Source organism: Mastomys coucha, unplaced genomic scaffold (assembly GCF_008632895.1).
Source record: "Mastomys coucha isolate ucsf_1 unplaced genomic scaffold, UCSF_Mcou_1 pScaffold4, whole genome shotgun sequence".
Classification (NCBI taxonomy): Eukaryota; Metazoa; Chordata; class Mammalia; order Rodentia; family Muridae; genus Mastomys; species Mastomys coucha.
In genome coordinates this window covers 21,261,283-21,276,626 of record NW_022196910.1, presented here as the reverse complement: position 1 = coordinate 21,276,626, position 15,344 = coordinate 21,261,283, and the positions used below count along the sequence as shown (strand labels likewise).

The window sequence follows — 15,344 nt, the reverse complement described above, 5'->3', positions numbered from 1 at the left end:
GACACCAGAAGATGGCATCAGATCCCATTACAGATGGCTGTGAGCCACTATGTGGTTGCTGGGAATTGAACTCAGAACCTTTGGAAGAGCAGTCAGTGCTCTTAACCACTGGGCCATTTCTCCAGCCCTCAGTCTGTGTTCTTGATACTACATTCCATGAAAGTGAAGCAGAAACTGATGGAGAGAAGGCATCTAAGTATAGTGATTCTCTATCAGGCTACCTCCTATGAGTCTGTACATCACAAGCACAATAGATCTTGTGTGTCGCCAGCTTTACCACCAGAGTTCATAGCTGCAGAGGACCCACGGGGAAGAGTTGATACACAGACGCTGGTATAGAAGTAAGGGAATGGCATTGCACACACTACCAGTTAGACATGTGATAGGGAGAGGATTTCCATAGAAGGATTGGATTGCTGTGTTCTGAAACAGACTGCAGGCTCAGAAAGGAGAAATGAAGAACAAGACTTGTATTCTAGAAGGAAGTGGGCTTGCATGTCCGTGCCCAAATGTACCCTGGAGTATTCATGGAATAAATGGAGCCCATTGCTCAGCCGTACAGGGACTATGTAGAGAAGAGAAGAAAGGCAAGCCTTCCCTAATTCCTTACCTGCCTCCTGAAAGCCATGCTAAAAGCACCAGACTGCTATCAGCCATCCCCGTAATTCTCCTCCACCGTACACTAAGAAGCACGCGAATACTGGCCGACTAGTGGTGATCAGCAATATAGTGGATTAGAGTAGTTTTAAACTTTGATCCTCTCAGTAGCCCAGACAGAGGCGAACCTTGGGATACCTTAAGATGTTAAAGGGCCCAATCGGAAAAAAAATGTGATTTGTGGTTTTGTTTAGTTCTGTTCTGAAGGGTGTATTAATATGGTATTAATACAGTTGTCATTGAAATGGCATTGGTCTTCTGGCCAGCTACAAGGAATCCATTTTTGTTGTATGGTTTCTTCACTTGTACCCTTTTTATAAAACTCTGGATCCATGAGTAGTTTAGGTCTTAAAAACCCAGAGCTGACAGCCTTTTTATATTTGGTAAGCATACGAATCATAGCTTGTCATAGAAAAGTAATAAAAAACAAAAGAAAAATGAGAAGATATTCATTTTGGCTCCCCATCTGACAGTAACCCTTTCCACTTTTTCTTTTTTTCTATTGGTCAGACTCATTCAAAAAATGTTTCACTTGTTGTAATTCTTAATGTGGTTTTTATTTTATAAAAGCCGAACAAAATAAAAATTGTTAAGTAAGGGCCAGGGAGATGGTTTAGAGTGCAAAAGAGCTTGCCATGCAAGACTGACTATTGAATTTGACCCCTGGAACCAACAGTAGTAGTAGCAATAGTAGTAGTAGTAGTGGTGGTGGTGGTGGTAGAAGTAGTAGTAGTAGTAGTGATGGCAGGGAGAGGAGGGGGTAGAGGTGAGAAATGGCACAGCAACAATTAAGAGCACTGTTGCTCTAGCAGTGGACCTGATTCTGGTGGGTGGGTCACAACCACCTGTGACTCCAGCTCTGAGGGATGTGACACCCTCTCCTGGTCTCTGACGGCATTTGTACACAGAATGAATGAATGAATGGACAAGTAAGTGACCATATAAGGTACACTGAATAGTATCATATTTGAAGTAAATGTTACACACACTAGAATTACACAGAATTACAAATAAGGTAAAATCTTTTTAAAAAACGTAGACACAGTGGTGCACATCTGCATTCCCAGCATTCTCATGGTGAGGTGAGAGGTAGAGATGGTACAATGACCTCTGTTGGAAGCTATGGGCCAACCAGCCTAAAGTCTACATAGCACAACAGCAGAAACAAGAGAAACCCTGCCTCACCCAGTTAAAACCCAAGAACCAACTCTTGAGAGAATGGGAATACCCATATTCCCAAACCAATACATACACACTCATATACACACACACACTCACACACACATAATCATATACACACACACTCATACACACACACTCATACACATACTCATATACACACACTTATATACACACACATACTTATATACACACGCTCATATACACACATACTTATACACACACACTCATACATACACACTCATATACACACACTCATACACACACACTCATACACATACACACACACACTCATACACACATGCTTGTATACATATACTCATATACACACACAGACAATTTTTTTATAAAGAATAAAAGTTAGAGAATAATAATGCTTTTAAATGAATCTGAATTATATACCATTGAAATATATTGCAAATATGTAACATTTTTGCAATGGCTTCCTCTGTCCTCGAAACTAGAGATCAACTTTTTTGTTTGTTTGTTTCAAGTCAGAATCTTACGATATAGTTTTGGATGTCCTGAAACTCACTATGTATATCAGACTGGCCTGCAATTCACTGAGATCCACCTGCCTCTGCCTCTGCCTCTGCCTCTGCATCCCAAATACTTAGATAAAGGTGTGTGCCACTACACCCTGCTCAGTGAACATCAACATTTTAAAGACAGCAGACAAGGTTTTTTTAAAATCTAGCCAATGCCGAGAACCTTTCTGAGTTTCTTTCACTGTTCTGTTGGCCTTCTACTCTTTAATGGAAACAAGTGTTTGCTCTCCTCCCATCTTGATGCTCAAATGCTAATGAAATGTCAGAGACAGAGTGTGCTCTAACCAATATAAAACCATGGGGGAGCACATCTGTATCAGTGTTTTCCAAACTTTCCTATGCATCAGAATGATCCACAGGGCTCAGATTCATGAGTCCCATCAACAGACTTTCTGGATTTTTGGTCTTTGTTGGTGCCTAAGCACATCTAACATTTCCCTGGGGACACTGCTGCTTGTCCCCCAGGGTGACCTTATAGAGATCACTAGTTTGTTAACTTTACTAAAGCTGAGTTTGAGAAGTACAAGTATTCTTGAAGCTACCCTTGAGTAACACAAGAACAATCCTTGGGAAACTAAGCTACCCCTTCTGCTCTTCTCAGACAGCGTGCACTGGCTCACGATTTTAATCCAAGTCAGATGTGAGGTGCTTACACGGTTGTCCATAGGTACATGCGAATCACTCCCTGCTCCCAGCTCCCGTCCTAGTGAAGTCAAGCTTCCCCCACCCCCTGCCACATCATTTCTTTGGGCACACTAGCCACCTTCTTCCTTTGCAATACTCTCTCTAGGGATTCCTTCTCCTTAGAACATTCTGCACTCAGTCAAATATTTAGCTACCTTTCTCATTGTCTTCAAACCTTGGTTCATCTTTCCTACCTAGTCATAAGAGCCACCCTCCCTTCTTATCCAATATGGCACTTTGTCCCTCCCCTTCCCATTCTCTGTCCTACCAACCATATTTTATTTTCCCTACTATGGCAACACCAGCACTTACTGCATTCTCCCAAATTACATATTTATCATTTATATATTCTGCTTATCTCTTCTATGAGAATCCATGCTCCCCCAAAGCAAGGACTTCTGCTTTTTTCCCTGATGCTTCCTAAGCACCCAGCACATAATAGGTCTTCAATATATAGTCACTGAATGAATGAATGAATGAATGGACAAGTAAATGACCATATAAGGTACACCGAATAGTATCGTATTTGAAGTAAATGTTACACACACTAGAAAATGTTGTCTGATTTCCTATAAGAGCTATCTAGGTTACTTAATGACAAATTCTTTTTTCTCCTCTCTTTTATCTGCTGGGTAATACATTTTGATCTTTAAGGATTTGTACTAGTGATCTGAGGCTATGGGATAGGCACATACACACTCTTTAAACATACCTAGTACAAATGGGGTCAGATTGAACATTTTCCAAATTGAAGCAATTTTGTATGCATTTCTTTTAGTGAGCATGTAGAGATAAGATTTCTTTGTTTTAGTCCCAAAGGTACTATGGACTTTAAAAATGTAACACATTTTTTTTTAAATTTTTAAAAAGAGATTTATTTATGTATTTATTTATTTATTTATTTATTCTTATGGGTATGGGTGTTTAGTCTGCACGTATATGTACCTCATGTGTGCAGTACCCACAGAAGATAGAAGAGGGCATCAGATCCTCTGAAATTGTAGTTACAGATGGTTGTTAGCAACTATGAATGGCTAGTCAGTGCTGGGAACCAAACCCAGGTCTTCTGGAAGAACAGCTAGTGCTCTTAACCACGGAACCATCTCTGCAGCCACAGGTATAAATAGTTTTGGCATGAGTTTCCGCCAATGATAGACAAGTGGCTTCTCTTGTCTAATAACTTCTAGTTGCGAGGCATACAGATTCCTATGTGGTTTAAGCTCCTCATCCCACTGGATGATTTGTTGGCTCCGTATGCCTACATCAAACTCTCCCTGGGCAATGCCACACACCGGAGGCAGACCTTTTAAAATTCTATTCTCTCTTCGAAGAAACTTCTGGGAGCCACGCCAATAGAGAAGCAGAACCTAGCCTGTGTGTTCAGTGTTTTAAGAGAGAGCATAAAATTGTTATGCTGCGAATTCATCATGATGGCAGGATACATGCATGCAGTGTCGGCTGCAATGCATTTACAGTGGTGTGAGAACCCAGGGGCTTTCAGGGGTTCAAGCCCAGCCCAAGTATAAGTGACCATTGTATTCCATTAGCATATTTCTGCTTCTTGTGAGCTCTTTATTCATAGTTCACCCTTCCTCATCAGTCCTACTAGTTCTCTTGTAGCACTAAGGACACTTCTTTATCAGGAGCAAAATGGGAGATTCCCCTGTGAATATTGGACTGTTTTGACTAAACAGGTTGAAAATTCTTGGCACATATCGATAAGAAATTAGCTGAATCTCTGAGTGTATTGTCTGAAGTACCTCTCCCCCTCGTGTCAATGAAGAGAAGGTATGTTTGCACAAAGCACCATGAATGTGCTTACCTTTGCAAGCATCAGGGGCAGAGAAGGGTCTCCTGAGGTCGCGGTAGAAACCTGGCTTACAGCGTTGACAGTGCTGACCCTCAGTGTTGTGCTGACAGTTGTTGCAAACACCACCACTGCGATTCCCTGATGCCTCCCACACACTGATGTCGAAGTGACAAGCGTCTGCATGCCCATTGCACTTGCAGGCTGGCAATAAAACAGCATAGGAGGGACATAAAAGACTGCAGCGGGTTCTCTATCGGTCACAATAGGATAAAGTCATCGTTAAATTGAAATGTTATTTATTCAAGAGTGTAAAGCACAAGAATAAAAACAATACAAAAAGGGTGGTGGTAATGGTGGCAGCACGGTGCAGTAGGGGCGGTGGTGGCGCACGCCTCTAATCCTAGCACAGGAGAGGCAGAGGCAGTTGGATCTCTTGAGTTTGAGTACAGTCTGGTCTACAGAGGGAGTTCTAGGACAGCCAGGGCTATACAGAGAAACCCTGTCTCAAAAAACAAAACAAAACAAAACAAAAAAACAAAGAAACCCAAAGCAAACGAAACAAACAAACCAATAACAACAACCCAAAACCTAAAACTCCAAAACCAAACAAACAATAAGCCAAAAGACTTATCTTCTTTCCCTAGATCAAGGTACCTCTTTCATTTTACACTTCTTCTCTACACTTGCATTTCTCATTATATGCTGGTATTTTAGAGTGTTAGTATATGCACGGAGGTCATTGTGAAGGTCCATGTGAATTGTTAACTGGGTAGTCTAGGTCACCTGGGAAACTGGCCTCAGCACCCGGTGGAAATAGTCATATGTTAATTGCTGTGGGAGGACCCATCTCAGTCGTGAACCGGATCATTCCCAGTCAGGGAGTTTGGACAGCACAAAATGGAGAGAACCGTAGAGTCTTAGCATGCGGTCTCTTCTTCCTGTTTCCTGGTTGTGGATACTTCAAGTTCCTGCACAGTGACTTCACTGCCTTGATGGATTGGACCTGTGAACTAACGCCAGAGTAAGCTCTGTATGTGGCTTTCGTTAGAGTATTTTATCACGGCGACAGGAAAAGAAACTAAAATAACTATCAAAATGAAGGTAGGTCCATTCAGTCAAAGATATTCTGGTTACTATGGTTGTAGTCTGGGGTTGGCATTTGTTTAGGAAAGATATTTGAGAGGTTACCAGGTTTCCTCTAGGATTGTGACTCTTCACCTTTCCAATACTGCTCCTTTCTAAGGATCAGCGGGTCACTTATCTTGGTGAAGAAAATCTAAGACTCTTGGCATTATTTGAAAATAAAAATGCAGATTGAAGATATAAACCATAATTTATGCTTACCCATGAGCCTGAAAGAAATCTCTGGTGGACAGTAGACAGAGCCCAAGGATCTCTCTCTTGTGGTACTGAGATGGAACCTAGGGCTTCACACATGCTAGGCAGGCAGTATATGTGTGTGTGTGTGTGTGTGTGTGTGTGTGTGTGTGTGTGTGCGCGCGCGCGTGTGCATGTGTGTGTGTGTGTGTGTGTGTGTGTGTGTGTGTGTGTGTGCAAGCACATGAGAATGTTTCTGAATAAATTTAGAGGTATCAGTTCTCTCCTTCTACCATGTGGGTATCAGCTGGGGAACTAAGGTCATCAGGCTTGGCGGAAAGTTCCTTTACAAGTTGAGTCATATTGTTGGCCCTTTTTACTTTTCATTTTGAGACAGGTCTCACTTGGCAGTCCAGTCTATCCTTGAACTCAGTTTATAGCCCTGGCAGCCTTTGGTCTTGGGATTCTCCTGCCTCAGCCTTTTCAAGTAACTGAAGTTACAGGCCTGAGCCTTTAGGCCTTGCTTAAGTTTTATCTTCTATGAAGTAACATTTCTCTGCTGTTGTCATTTTTGTTTTTTGTTTTTGTTTGTTTGTTTGTTTGTTTCAAGACAGGGTTTCTCTGTGTAGCCCTGGCTGTCCTGGAACTCACCCTGTAGACCAGGTTGGCCTCAGACTCAGAAATCCACCTGCCTCTGCCTCCCAAGTGCTGGGATCAAAGGCGTGTGCCACCACTGCCCAGTAGCAGTTGTCATTTTGATAGACATAGGAAGTTTGGTATTGAAGCCTCCATTTATAGAGGAGGCCTCAGTGTTCCTTGTGTAATGATTTCTCAATGACATCTCTAAGCTTATCAGTCTTTAGCGCCAAGTGACACCTCTCTGTGTCTATGTGTTTTTAGATATGCAGTGGGTTTCCATGGAAAGGGCCAGAATGGCACTCTAGGAATTTAGGAGAAATTCTTTAGATTCTCTTGATAAGTAATTTAGAATAGGAATCCAGACATCCCCAGAAGTCAACTGTATTTGAAAAAGTGAGTGCAATTTTTTTCTCATTGTTTCCTCAATGTGTTATGATATTTTCCCAGACTCCGAGTCCTTAAAAGGCATAAGGTAATTTGATATTTGTGCCTAGAGGAAATCCTTCATATTTCTTAGAAACAAATTTGTTATGATTCCAGTTTGTGCATGGGAAGAGATTTCTCAGAACTTTACTCACGGTACAAACAGCTTGCAGAGCTGCCAATAGGATGGAGTGGCAGGAACATGCTATTCACTTGCATACTTTGTGGGATCTAAATGCTCTCCTTGAGACCCTGACGTGATACAAACATGAGCAGACACAAGATTTAGAAGTCTCCATAAAACAGGCTTGGGATGTGAGCGTGTGTGTTTCTCAGAACATCTGACAGCTTGGATGATAATTCCCTGCAGCTGGACCAGCCTCTGAACATTTTAAACTGCAAATAGAGAAATGGTTCCCTTTCCCATGTTCTATCCTCCTGTATCTAATCTCCAAATACAAATCCACAATTTGTCCTAGTCAAGCAATCCCATTCTAGACTTCCTGGTTTAATTTCCAGCCTGATCCATCCCTGAAAGAAGACCTTAATACCATAGGGGAAAGCATCTGATAGGCTCCTGAAGACATGGGGACAAGTCTTCATCCCTTCCTTACTAACTTTGGCAAGACACTTAATCTAACTGAGCCTCAGTTTCCTGATTTTTAGGACAGGATTAACACCATCTGCTCTACTGGGTTGTTCTGGGAACTGAATTCAAAGAGCTATGCTCATGATTATCATTCACTATATCACAGCCACAAGAGCAGTCCTACACTGTAATCCTTAGTCCGCTCGTGTTTGTATGTGTTATGTTCTCAAGGGGAGCATTGAGGTCCCACAAGGTATCCAAGCAAAGAGATAATAGCACCTTCTTGGCTACTCAGGCCGGTTAGCAGCTCTGCAGACTAACTGTTTCCAACGGTTGGAGTCATGTTGGGCAGTGATACGGGCTATGTTTGTGTATGGCTTCTGTCACCCTCCACTTTATACTGAGTTTCAAGAGATAACAAGGAATTCAAAGATAAGTTTACTCTACAAAGAGGGCTTTGAGGCGTGGATGCTGTTACTTACTTCTGCATTCGTTAGGAGCCCCTGTTCTGCCATCCGCTGCCTCCCAGGGCCGGTCATTGTATAATGGTGCACAGTGCTGGCAGTGGCTACCTGCTGTATTGTGCTTACACATACACTTCCCGTGGACCTACAGACAACATTAAGTAAGAGCTGTGAGCAAAGGAATACTGCTAAGGGAGAAAGAAATTCTCCCTTCAACTTCTTCATACCCATTTATCTGTAAGACACTAATTCACTCTTTGGAAGAAGTTAGCTAGTATGGGGAGACATTCTTTTAGTCTGTCTTGTGATTAATTCAAAGGAAGAAACAATACTTTTACTTGACTATAAAATATATGGCCCCAGTGAGAAATTCTGCAGTATTGGCTAAGTATTTAAATTAATTTTAATATCCTTAATTAAGAACATTCTTAGCACAAAATAATGCATCATTTTTGTAGAAAATTTAGAAACTTATAATCTTTAAAAATTATCGATATAGTTCTAGTGCCTTCAATGCAATGAAAGACCTTTCCTGCATACTATACTAGGAATATGTAGGTAAGTGGTAGAGTATGTACCTCGCATGTGCAAGACCCTTTGGTTCAACGCTCAGCACCCTATCAAAACAAAAAAGAATATCTACGTGCCTTTTAAAATAGTCTTGTATAACAGAGTCTCTTGTAGGATAAACAGTTTATTTGTGCAATCCCTTACTTGACTCTTACAAAGGTTTAAACTATCAATATATCCAGTGCCACCATGAATATCCCTGTAGCTAAGTATTTGTATAACTACATCTCTTAAATATATTTCCTAGAAGTATAATTAATCAAAGGGCCCAAATATACTGCTCCGATTTTAAACACACTTTGTCATAACTAGTGGGGTTTTCTTTTGACCTTACAACTGAATTCTAGAGGGTTATCTAAAATAGTGTGTTTTGCAGAGAAGAATGCTTTAGCAAAATTCTTAAGAAAACATTTTTGACTTTCTTCCATTGATAGCATTAAAAAACTCTTTGGATCATCAAGTACCACCTAGGAAGAATTACCATGGAGCCCAGGAACAAAACGTATCTCTGGAAACTGAAACAGGGATTTTTCCTGCAACTTTGTGAAGCAAGTCTGAGTGGGGTTTATAAAAATGAATCTGCAAGTTTTTCTTGAAAATCAGTAGTTAAAGTAATTCATGATAACAATAAATCATGTCAATCAGTCGGTGAACATATAGTGATGATCTAGAGGGGACAATCACTACGCTACACTGAGTTTGGTACCTAATACATCCATCACCTTTCTATTTATTTATGCTTACTTATGTGTGTATGTGACTGCATGTCACATGTGTTTAGATGCTTTCAGGGGCCAGAATGGGGAGTTGGATCCCTAGAGCTCAAGTTACTGGCTATTGTGAGCTTCCTGACCTGGGAGCTGAGGACTGAACTAGGGTCCTCTGGAAAAGCCAAGATCACTTTTAAGTGAAGAACATTTCTCTGGCTATAGCATTTCTTTTCTTTAAGAGAAGATGAGGAGTTGGTTGTTGCTGGAGAGATGGCTCAGTTGAAACACCCATATACATAAAAAAAAAAGAAAGAAAAAAAAAAAAGAAAAAAAAGGGGATCTGGGTTGTTGGATGATGGTTAAGAGCACATCCTGGTCTTCAAGAGGACCCAAGTTTAAGTCCCAGCAACCATATCAGGGAGCTTGCAGCTGCCTGTAAATAACTCCAGCTCCAGGGGAATCCAATACCCTTGGCCTGTGCAGGCACCTGCACTCTTGTGTGTGCACAGGTACATGCGTGTGTGCCTACAGCCATAATTAAAACATAAAAATAACTTTTTATAAAGGACAGGATATGGTACAATTGGAGCACAGAGCTTTACATAGGAAAATGCAATGGCAAGCAAGACAGTACACATGCAGAAGAAGGGAAATGTTGGAATTCAAAGGTTTAGAATTCATCATAGGTTTGATGGCTGTGGAGGGAATTATGGAAGTTATGTGGCCTGCTGGGATAAATTTCTAACAGGCTGAAAGGAGGAAGCTTCCCAGGCTGTGGAAACAAAGAAAAAGTAAGATGTAGGAGAATCTGTGGGTAGGTGTGGTCCTTGAGGCTGCATCTGGAAGGCCACACAGGATTTTCATCATGGATGGAAGATAAGACAATGAGATCTGTAAAGAGATGGGCAAAGAATAGTTCATAAATAAGCCAGAGTATGCATCAGAGAGCTAGGCTTGGTCTAGACTGAGCATGACACTCACCAAATGTCAGCTCAATGAGTTTGGGATTTATCCTGCTGCTCATGCGGACACAGGAAAGATTTTTAAGCAAAGAAATAATTGAGAAGTGTATTAACTACAGTTTCTTTTCTTCACATTGAAGAAAATGTCTTTCTGCTTTCTTCCTCTTGTCTAAGAATACACTTTTCTTTCCCTTTCTCTCTTATTGTTTCTTCACCCCTACCCCAGATCATGTCTCTCAACATCCAATGACACGTCTTATATTTTAATTTTAAATGGTAATTATTACTATTTTTTATTTCTGGTTCTTATCTTCTCAAGTTCTTTTAGCATCCATTTATCAAGGGTTAGATGAAGGCGATATTGAATGATACTGTTAGTTTTCTTTACAGGAACTCAACTATTGCCAAGAGTTCAGCTTATCAAGTTTAATCTTGGAAGGTAGGTCCAAAGCCCACATATAAATTTGCCCAACTCATAGGTTATTCTGTCTCACTAGTTCTAAGCCTCAGGAGGTCACAGACATTTGGGGGGTAGCCTCATCAAACATTCTCATGTATTACAGGACAATACTGACAGGTCTTTTTCATCTGGGGCATTCTTTTCTTCCCATCTGCCCAAACTGAGGCGGACCTCCCAGGTCCTGAAGATGCTAGGCCAGCACATTTTTCTGCACATAGAAAAATTCAAGGAGCTGTCATTTTGAGAATTACCCAAAATAGCTGTAAATCATTACCCAGACAGTTTGAGACAAGAAATCCTTCCTCAGCGATACAACTATTGCTGTTCAAGCTTGAAAGATCACCCACTATTTGATGCTCGTGAAAAATGTGCAAGGAAAACCAGGTCTTCCTCAGAGGACAAACAGCAGAAAGGAAACTTTAGTAATAAGTTAAGCATAACTCCTATTTGGTCCATAAACACAATCTAGGTAAAGAGTAAGAAAATGGAGTTATGCAAGGAAGAATGCATCTAACAGTGGTGTCTGTTGTCTAACTGGAAAATGAGAAATGAGTCTTGACCATGATCCACAACTTCTAATTACCCAGGAGGTATTTGAATATTGGAGGGGTTTCAGAAACTCCTCTGCTAATGCTAAGGACACTTTTTCTCTTTCAATGACCAAAGTCTTTTTTTCCTTTTCGGGACAAAGAGTTTCTCTGTGTAGCCCTGGCTGTCCTGGAACTCACTCTGTAGAAGAGGCTGGCCTCGAACTCAGATATCCACCTACCTCTGCTTCCCCAGCGCTGGGATTAAAGGTGTGTGCCACCACTGCCTGGCGAAGGTTTTTATAACTACATGCAAGTTTTTTTTTTACCACTAATACTAACCTATTTTCTACTCATTTTTAGCACATTCCTCACAGGAAGATACTTGTGCAAACTTCAAACAAGTTATTGGAGGATTTACTGGACCAGTGTGCTCATTAAGAGCTGTGCAGTTTTGCTACAATCATTGTATACTAAACCCAGATAGATGGCCAGGTGGTCATCTTGGGAGGCAGAGGCAGGAGGATCTCTGTGAGTTGGAGGCCAGTCTGGACTGCAGAGTGAGTTCTAGGACAGCCAAGGCTAAACAAAGAAACCCTGCCTCACAAAACGAAAAAGAAAAAGAAAAGAAAAGAAAGAAGAAGAAAACCACCCAGACCACCCTCTCAAACAAAACAAAACAGAGAAAGAAAAGGAAAAGATCACCTCTTCATATTTGAAACTGCCAAAAATGAGGCATGATTGCCTTTCAGATCCATTGTCAGAGCACAGACCTAGGATAGTAAGGTTTCTTTTTATTGGTTCCTCTTGGCTTTCAGAAGTCATGTATCATGTGGTTGAAGACATTGGTCATGGTACGAGGTGGTAGGAATCTGGTCACAGACAGTATCAAGCACATGTGATTCAACAACAACTTATTTGTATGTAGATTTTGAAATGTAGATTTAAAAAAGGTTGATTTTATTTTTAATTATGTATATATCTGTGTGTCTGTGCATAGGTATGTATACCTGTGAGTGCTGGTATCTGCAGACTCTAGAAGAGGGTACCACATCCCATGAAGCTGGGATTACAGGCAGTTATGAACTTCCAAATGAGTGTTGGGAACCAAATATGGGTCCTCTGCTAGAGCGGTATACGCTATTAGCCACTAAGCCATCTCTGCAGCTCCAAGATGTTATAGAATATTTAGATATCAGATGGAGGACTGTCTTGGATGACCTTTAAATATTTTAGGGTCCTTAAAAAAAAGTAATGTGCTATCAAAGCCTGCTTCTTCACACTCTGGATGTTGTTCAACTGTAGACAGCCAGACACAAGCCACAATCCTTTCTGAGCTATCAGAGGATTCGGCTGCATTCTCACCAATGTCAGAAACTCCTGGAGTGAAACCCAGAAGAGCCATGAGCTTATTTCTTATTTCTTGCCCTGTGTAGCACAGATAAAGAAATGAACGAACAGTAATAGTCTCTGAATATGGAGCTTCACTTGTCTGTCGCCTATGACTTACAATGAGTCTTGGACCCTGTTATTTCTCTGTCCTTGTTTTTTCTCCCTCTGCTTCCTTCCCACGGTGCAGGGACAGCTGGAGCCATTTTAGACTCTGGGTTGTGCTAATTATTTCTCCCCAGTAGTCAGGCCCCCCTTTGTTATGTAGTGATGATATTCTCCACAGACTTTCCCCATATCAAGAGGGGGCTAATGTTCCCAGGTACTCATGCTAAGTTCCTTGGGGAATGTTTGACAAAATTGGCTTCCCACTACTTTCTGAGAAAAAAGAAAAGTATAACCACTTTGGGGTCTTTTGTTCAGATTCTACAGAGATCAATAGTGTAAATAAATGGGAAATGTGTTTTATAATTTCATATTAATAAATTCCTTAATTTCAAAAGTAATTTTCTTGTCCATGATATATGTGTGTGTGTAAATATACATACATATATGTGCATGATTTTATCATCACCGTTCAGCTTTGAATAGGAGTAGAAAATGAATATTGTTTCATACCATCATTAAAACTTAAAAAAAAAAAATACATGTGAAAAGAAAAGATTCTATGAGCCAAGAGGAATACATGCTTAATGGTGGTTGCGGCTGTCTAATAGGCCTCTGTTTAGTGCCAACAGATTACCTAGAGAGGGGGAAGATGCTGTGTGGCCTCTTAAGACCAAATGGGAAAAAAACCTGATTAATTTCTGAAGAGATAGTATATCCCTCTTAGAGGAAAAGGATTAGTCCCTAAAAGAATGAACTTCTTATGCATGGGAAGAGATAAATTCTAATAACAGGCTGGCCTGTTGAAACCTGCTCTTCTTACGTGGGGCAAAAACATGCACAGCAATGTTACACCACAACCTAGAAACAGAAAGCACTGCAAGAAAACATGTCTTTCCATTAAAGAAAATAAAATGCACCCTTTCCAGCTAGAGGAATGCATGTTTTAATTCAACAGACTAAGAGTTCTGTGATGAAGAAGGAAGCTCGGAATGAGCTTGGTGGAAAAGGAGCTTGAAACATTCTGTCCTAATGGACAAGGGAGGTTGAAGGGAGTCCCAGTCCATGGCTAGTAACACAGACAGGAAGAAGGCAAGGAAAACAAACCGCTGTGTGGTTTACTCTGTGGTCTGCACCGGAACACTAGCAAAAACAGCTTGTATCAGAAAGCATGGGCTGTGCGGATAGGAAAGACGAAAAAGAGATCACAAATCCAGGACAAAAGCTGGTTTGTATTTAAGACTGTTCTTTCCATCTTGCTTGAATGTTGAAATGTGTCTCGTAGAGATTTGGTCTTCCTGGTGATGTGTCAGAGTCCAGAGCTCTTAACAAAAATACACTTTAAAGAGTTATTGAAAACTCCATCAGCAGAGATGATAACTATCTGGTCCTAATCCTACAAGTGCAGACGGAGTTGCTTGGAGGAAGAACGGACTTCCTGGAGGAACAGAAAGGAATGTCTTAAGTGGCGAGGAAAGGAGCGAAAGACAGACTTAGCCTACTTCACTAATTTGCCAACACCAGTCCTTGACTGACATTTGGGGAAAAGGATGAATGGAGCCAATGCAAATTTCTGAAGGAAGTGCTAAGCATTTTGCGCTCCACGTGAGAACTGAATGCTTATCTCTCTCCACTAGATTATAAACTCTTGCAGAGAAGAGAGGCTTCAGTTTCTTTGAATTTCCAGTAACTAGAGTATAACAGGTTATCAGAAAATCTGCACTATTTTTTCCTTTGGTTGATATACGTTTAGCAGAGCACTGAGGACCTTAGCCATTTGTTTGAAACTGCTTAGAAGGCTGAGTTAGCTATTGTGAAGTGGGCACGAGATCCCTACAGTTACTTGGGAATTCGGCATGACCAAGGGTACTTTCTGTAAAGCTGTGTGGATTCATACCCGAGTGTCTCTGCGAGACATACTGCAGCATGGATCTGCCATAGGATGATGACAAATACCAGCAATAGCAGTGCTTATATTACACAGCTTTTACAACACACCATGCGTCATTCTAGGCACCGTATGAATATTAATTAACTTGGTTCACACAAAAACCTTATTAGAAGGCAAGAATAATAGGTATTTCCTAGTTTCAGAACTGATTAAACCAAGACCCAGAGGGCTTAAATAACTTGCCCACATGTCAAAGCCTCAAAAAGTGGTCCAATGACTTGAATTGTAGTAGTCTGAGTGCAGAGTTCCCCACTTAACCTCTGTACAACTTTGTTTGTAAGACCTAGAGTATGGATGTTGAGGGATCCACTTTGCTCAAGCCTGTTCAGAGTGATCCTTAATTGATGTTGGTGTGTCCCA

At 41.0% G+C, this 15,344-nt stretch overlaps 1 protein-coding gene across 1 annotated transcript in view; it reads right to left on the bottom strand.

Annotated features, from left to right (window-relative positions):
- The window catches only part of Ntn4 (netrin 4), a 114,288-nt gene that overhangs the window by 33,049 nt on the left and 65,895 nt on the right, over nt 1-15,344 (bottom strand). The window contains exons 4-5 of the mRNA XM_031349127.1: nt 8,329-8,455; nt 4,891-5,079 (exon numbers count right to left, since the gene is read on the bottom strand). Of these exons, the coding sequence (XP_031204987.1) occupies nt 4,891-5,079; nt 8,329-8,455 (316 nt within the window). The remainder of the gene's footprint in view (nt 1-4,890; nt 5,080-8,328; nt 8,456-15,344) is intronic.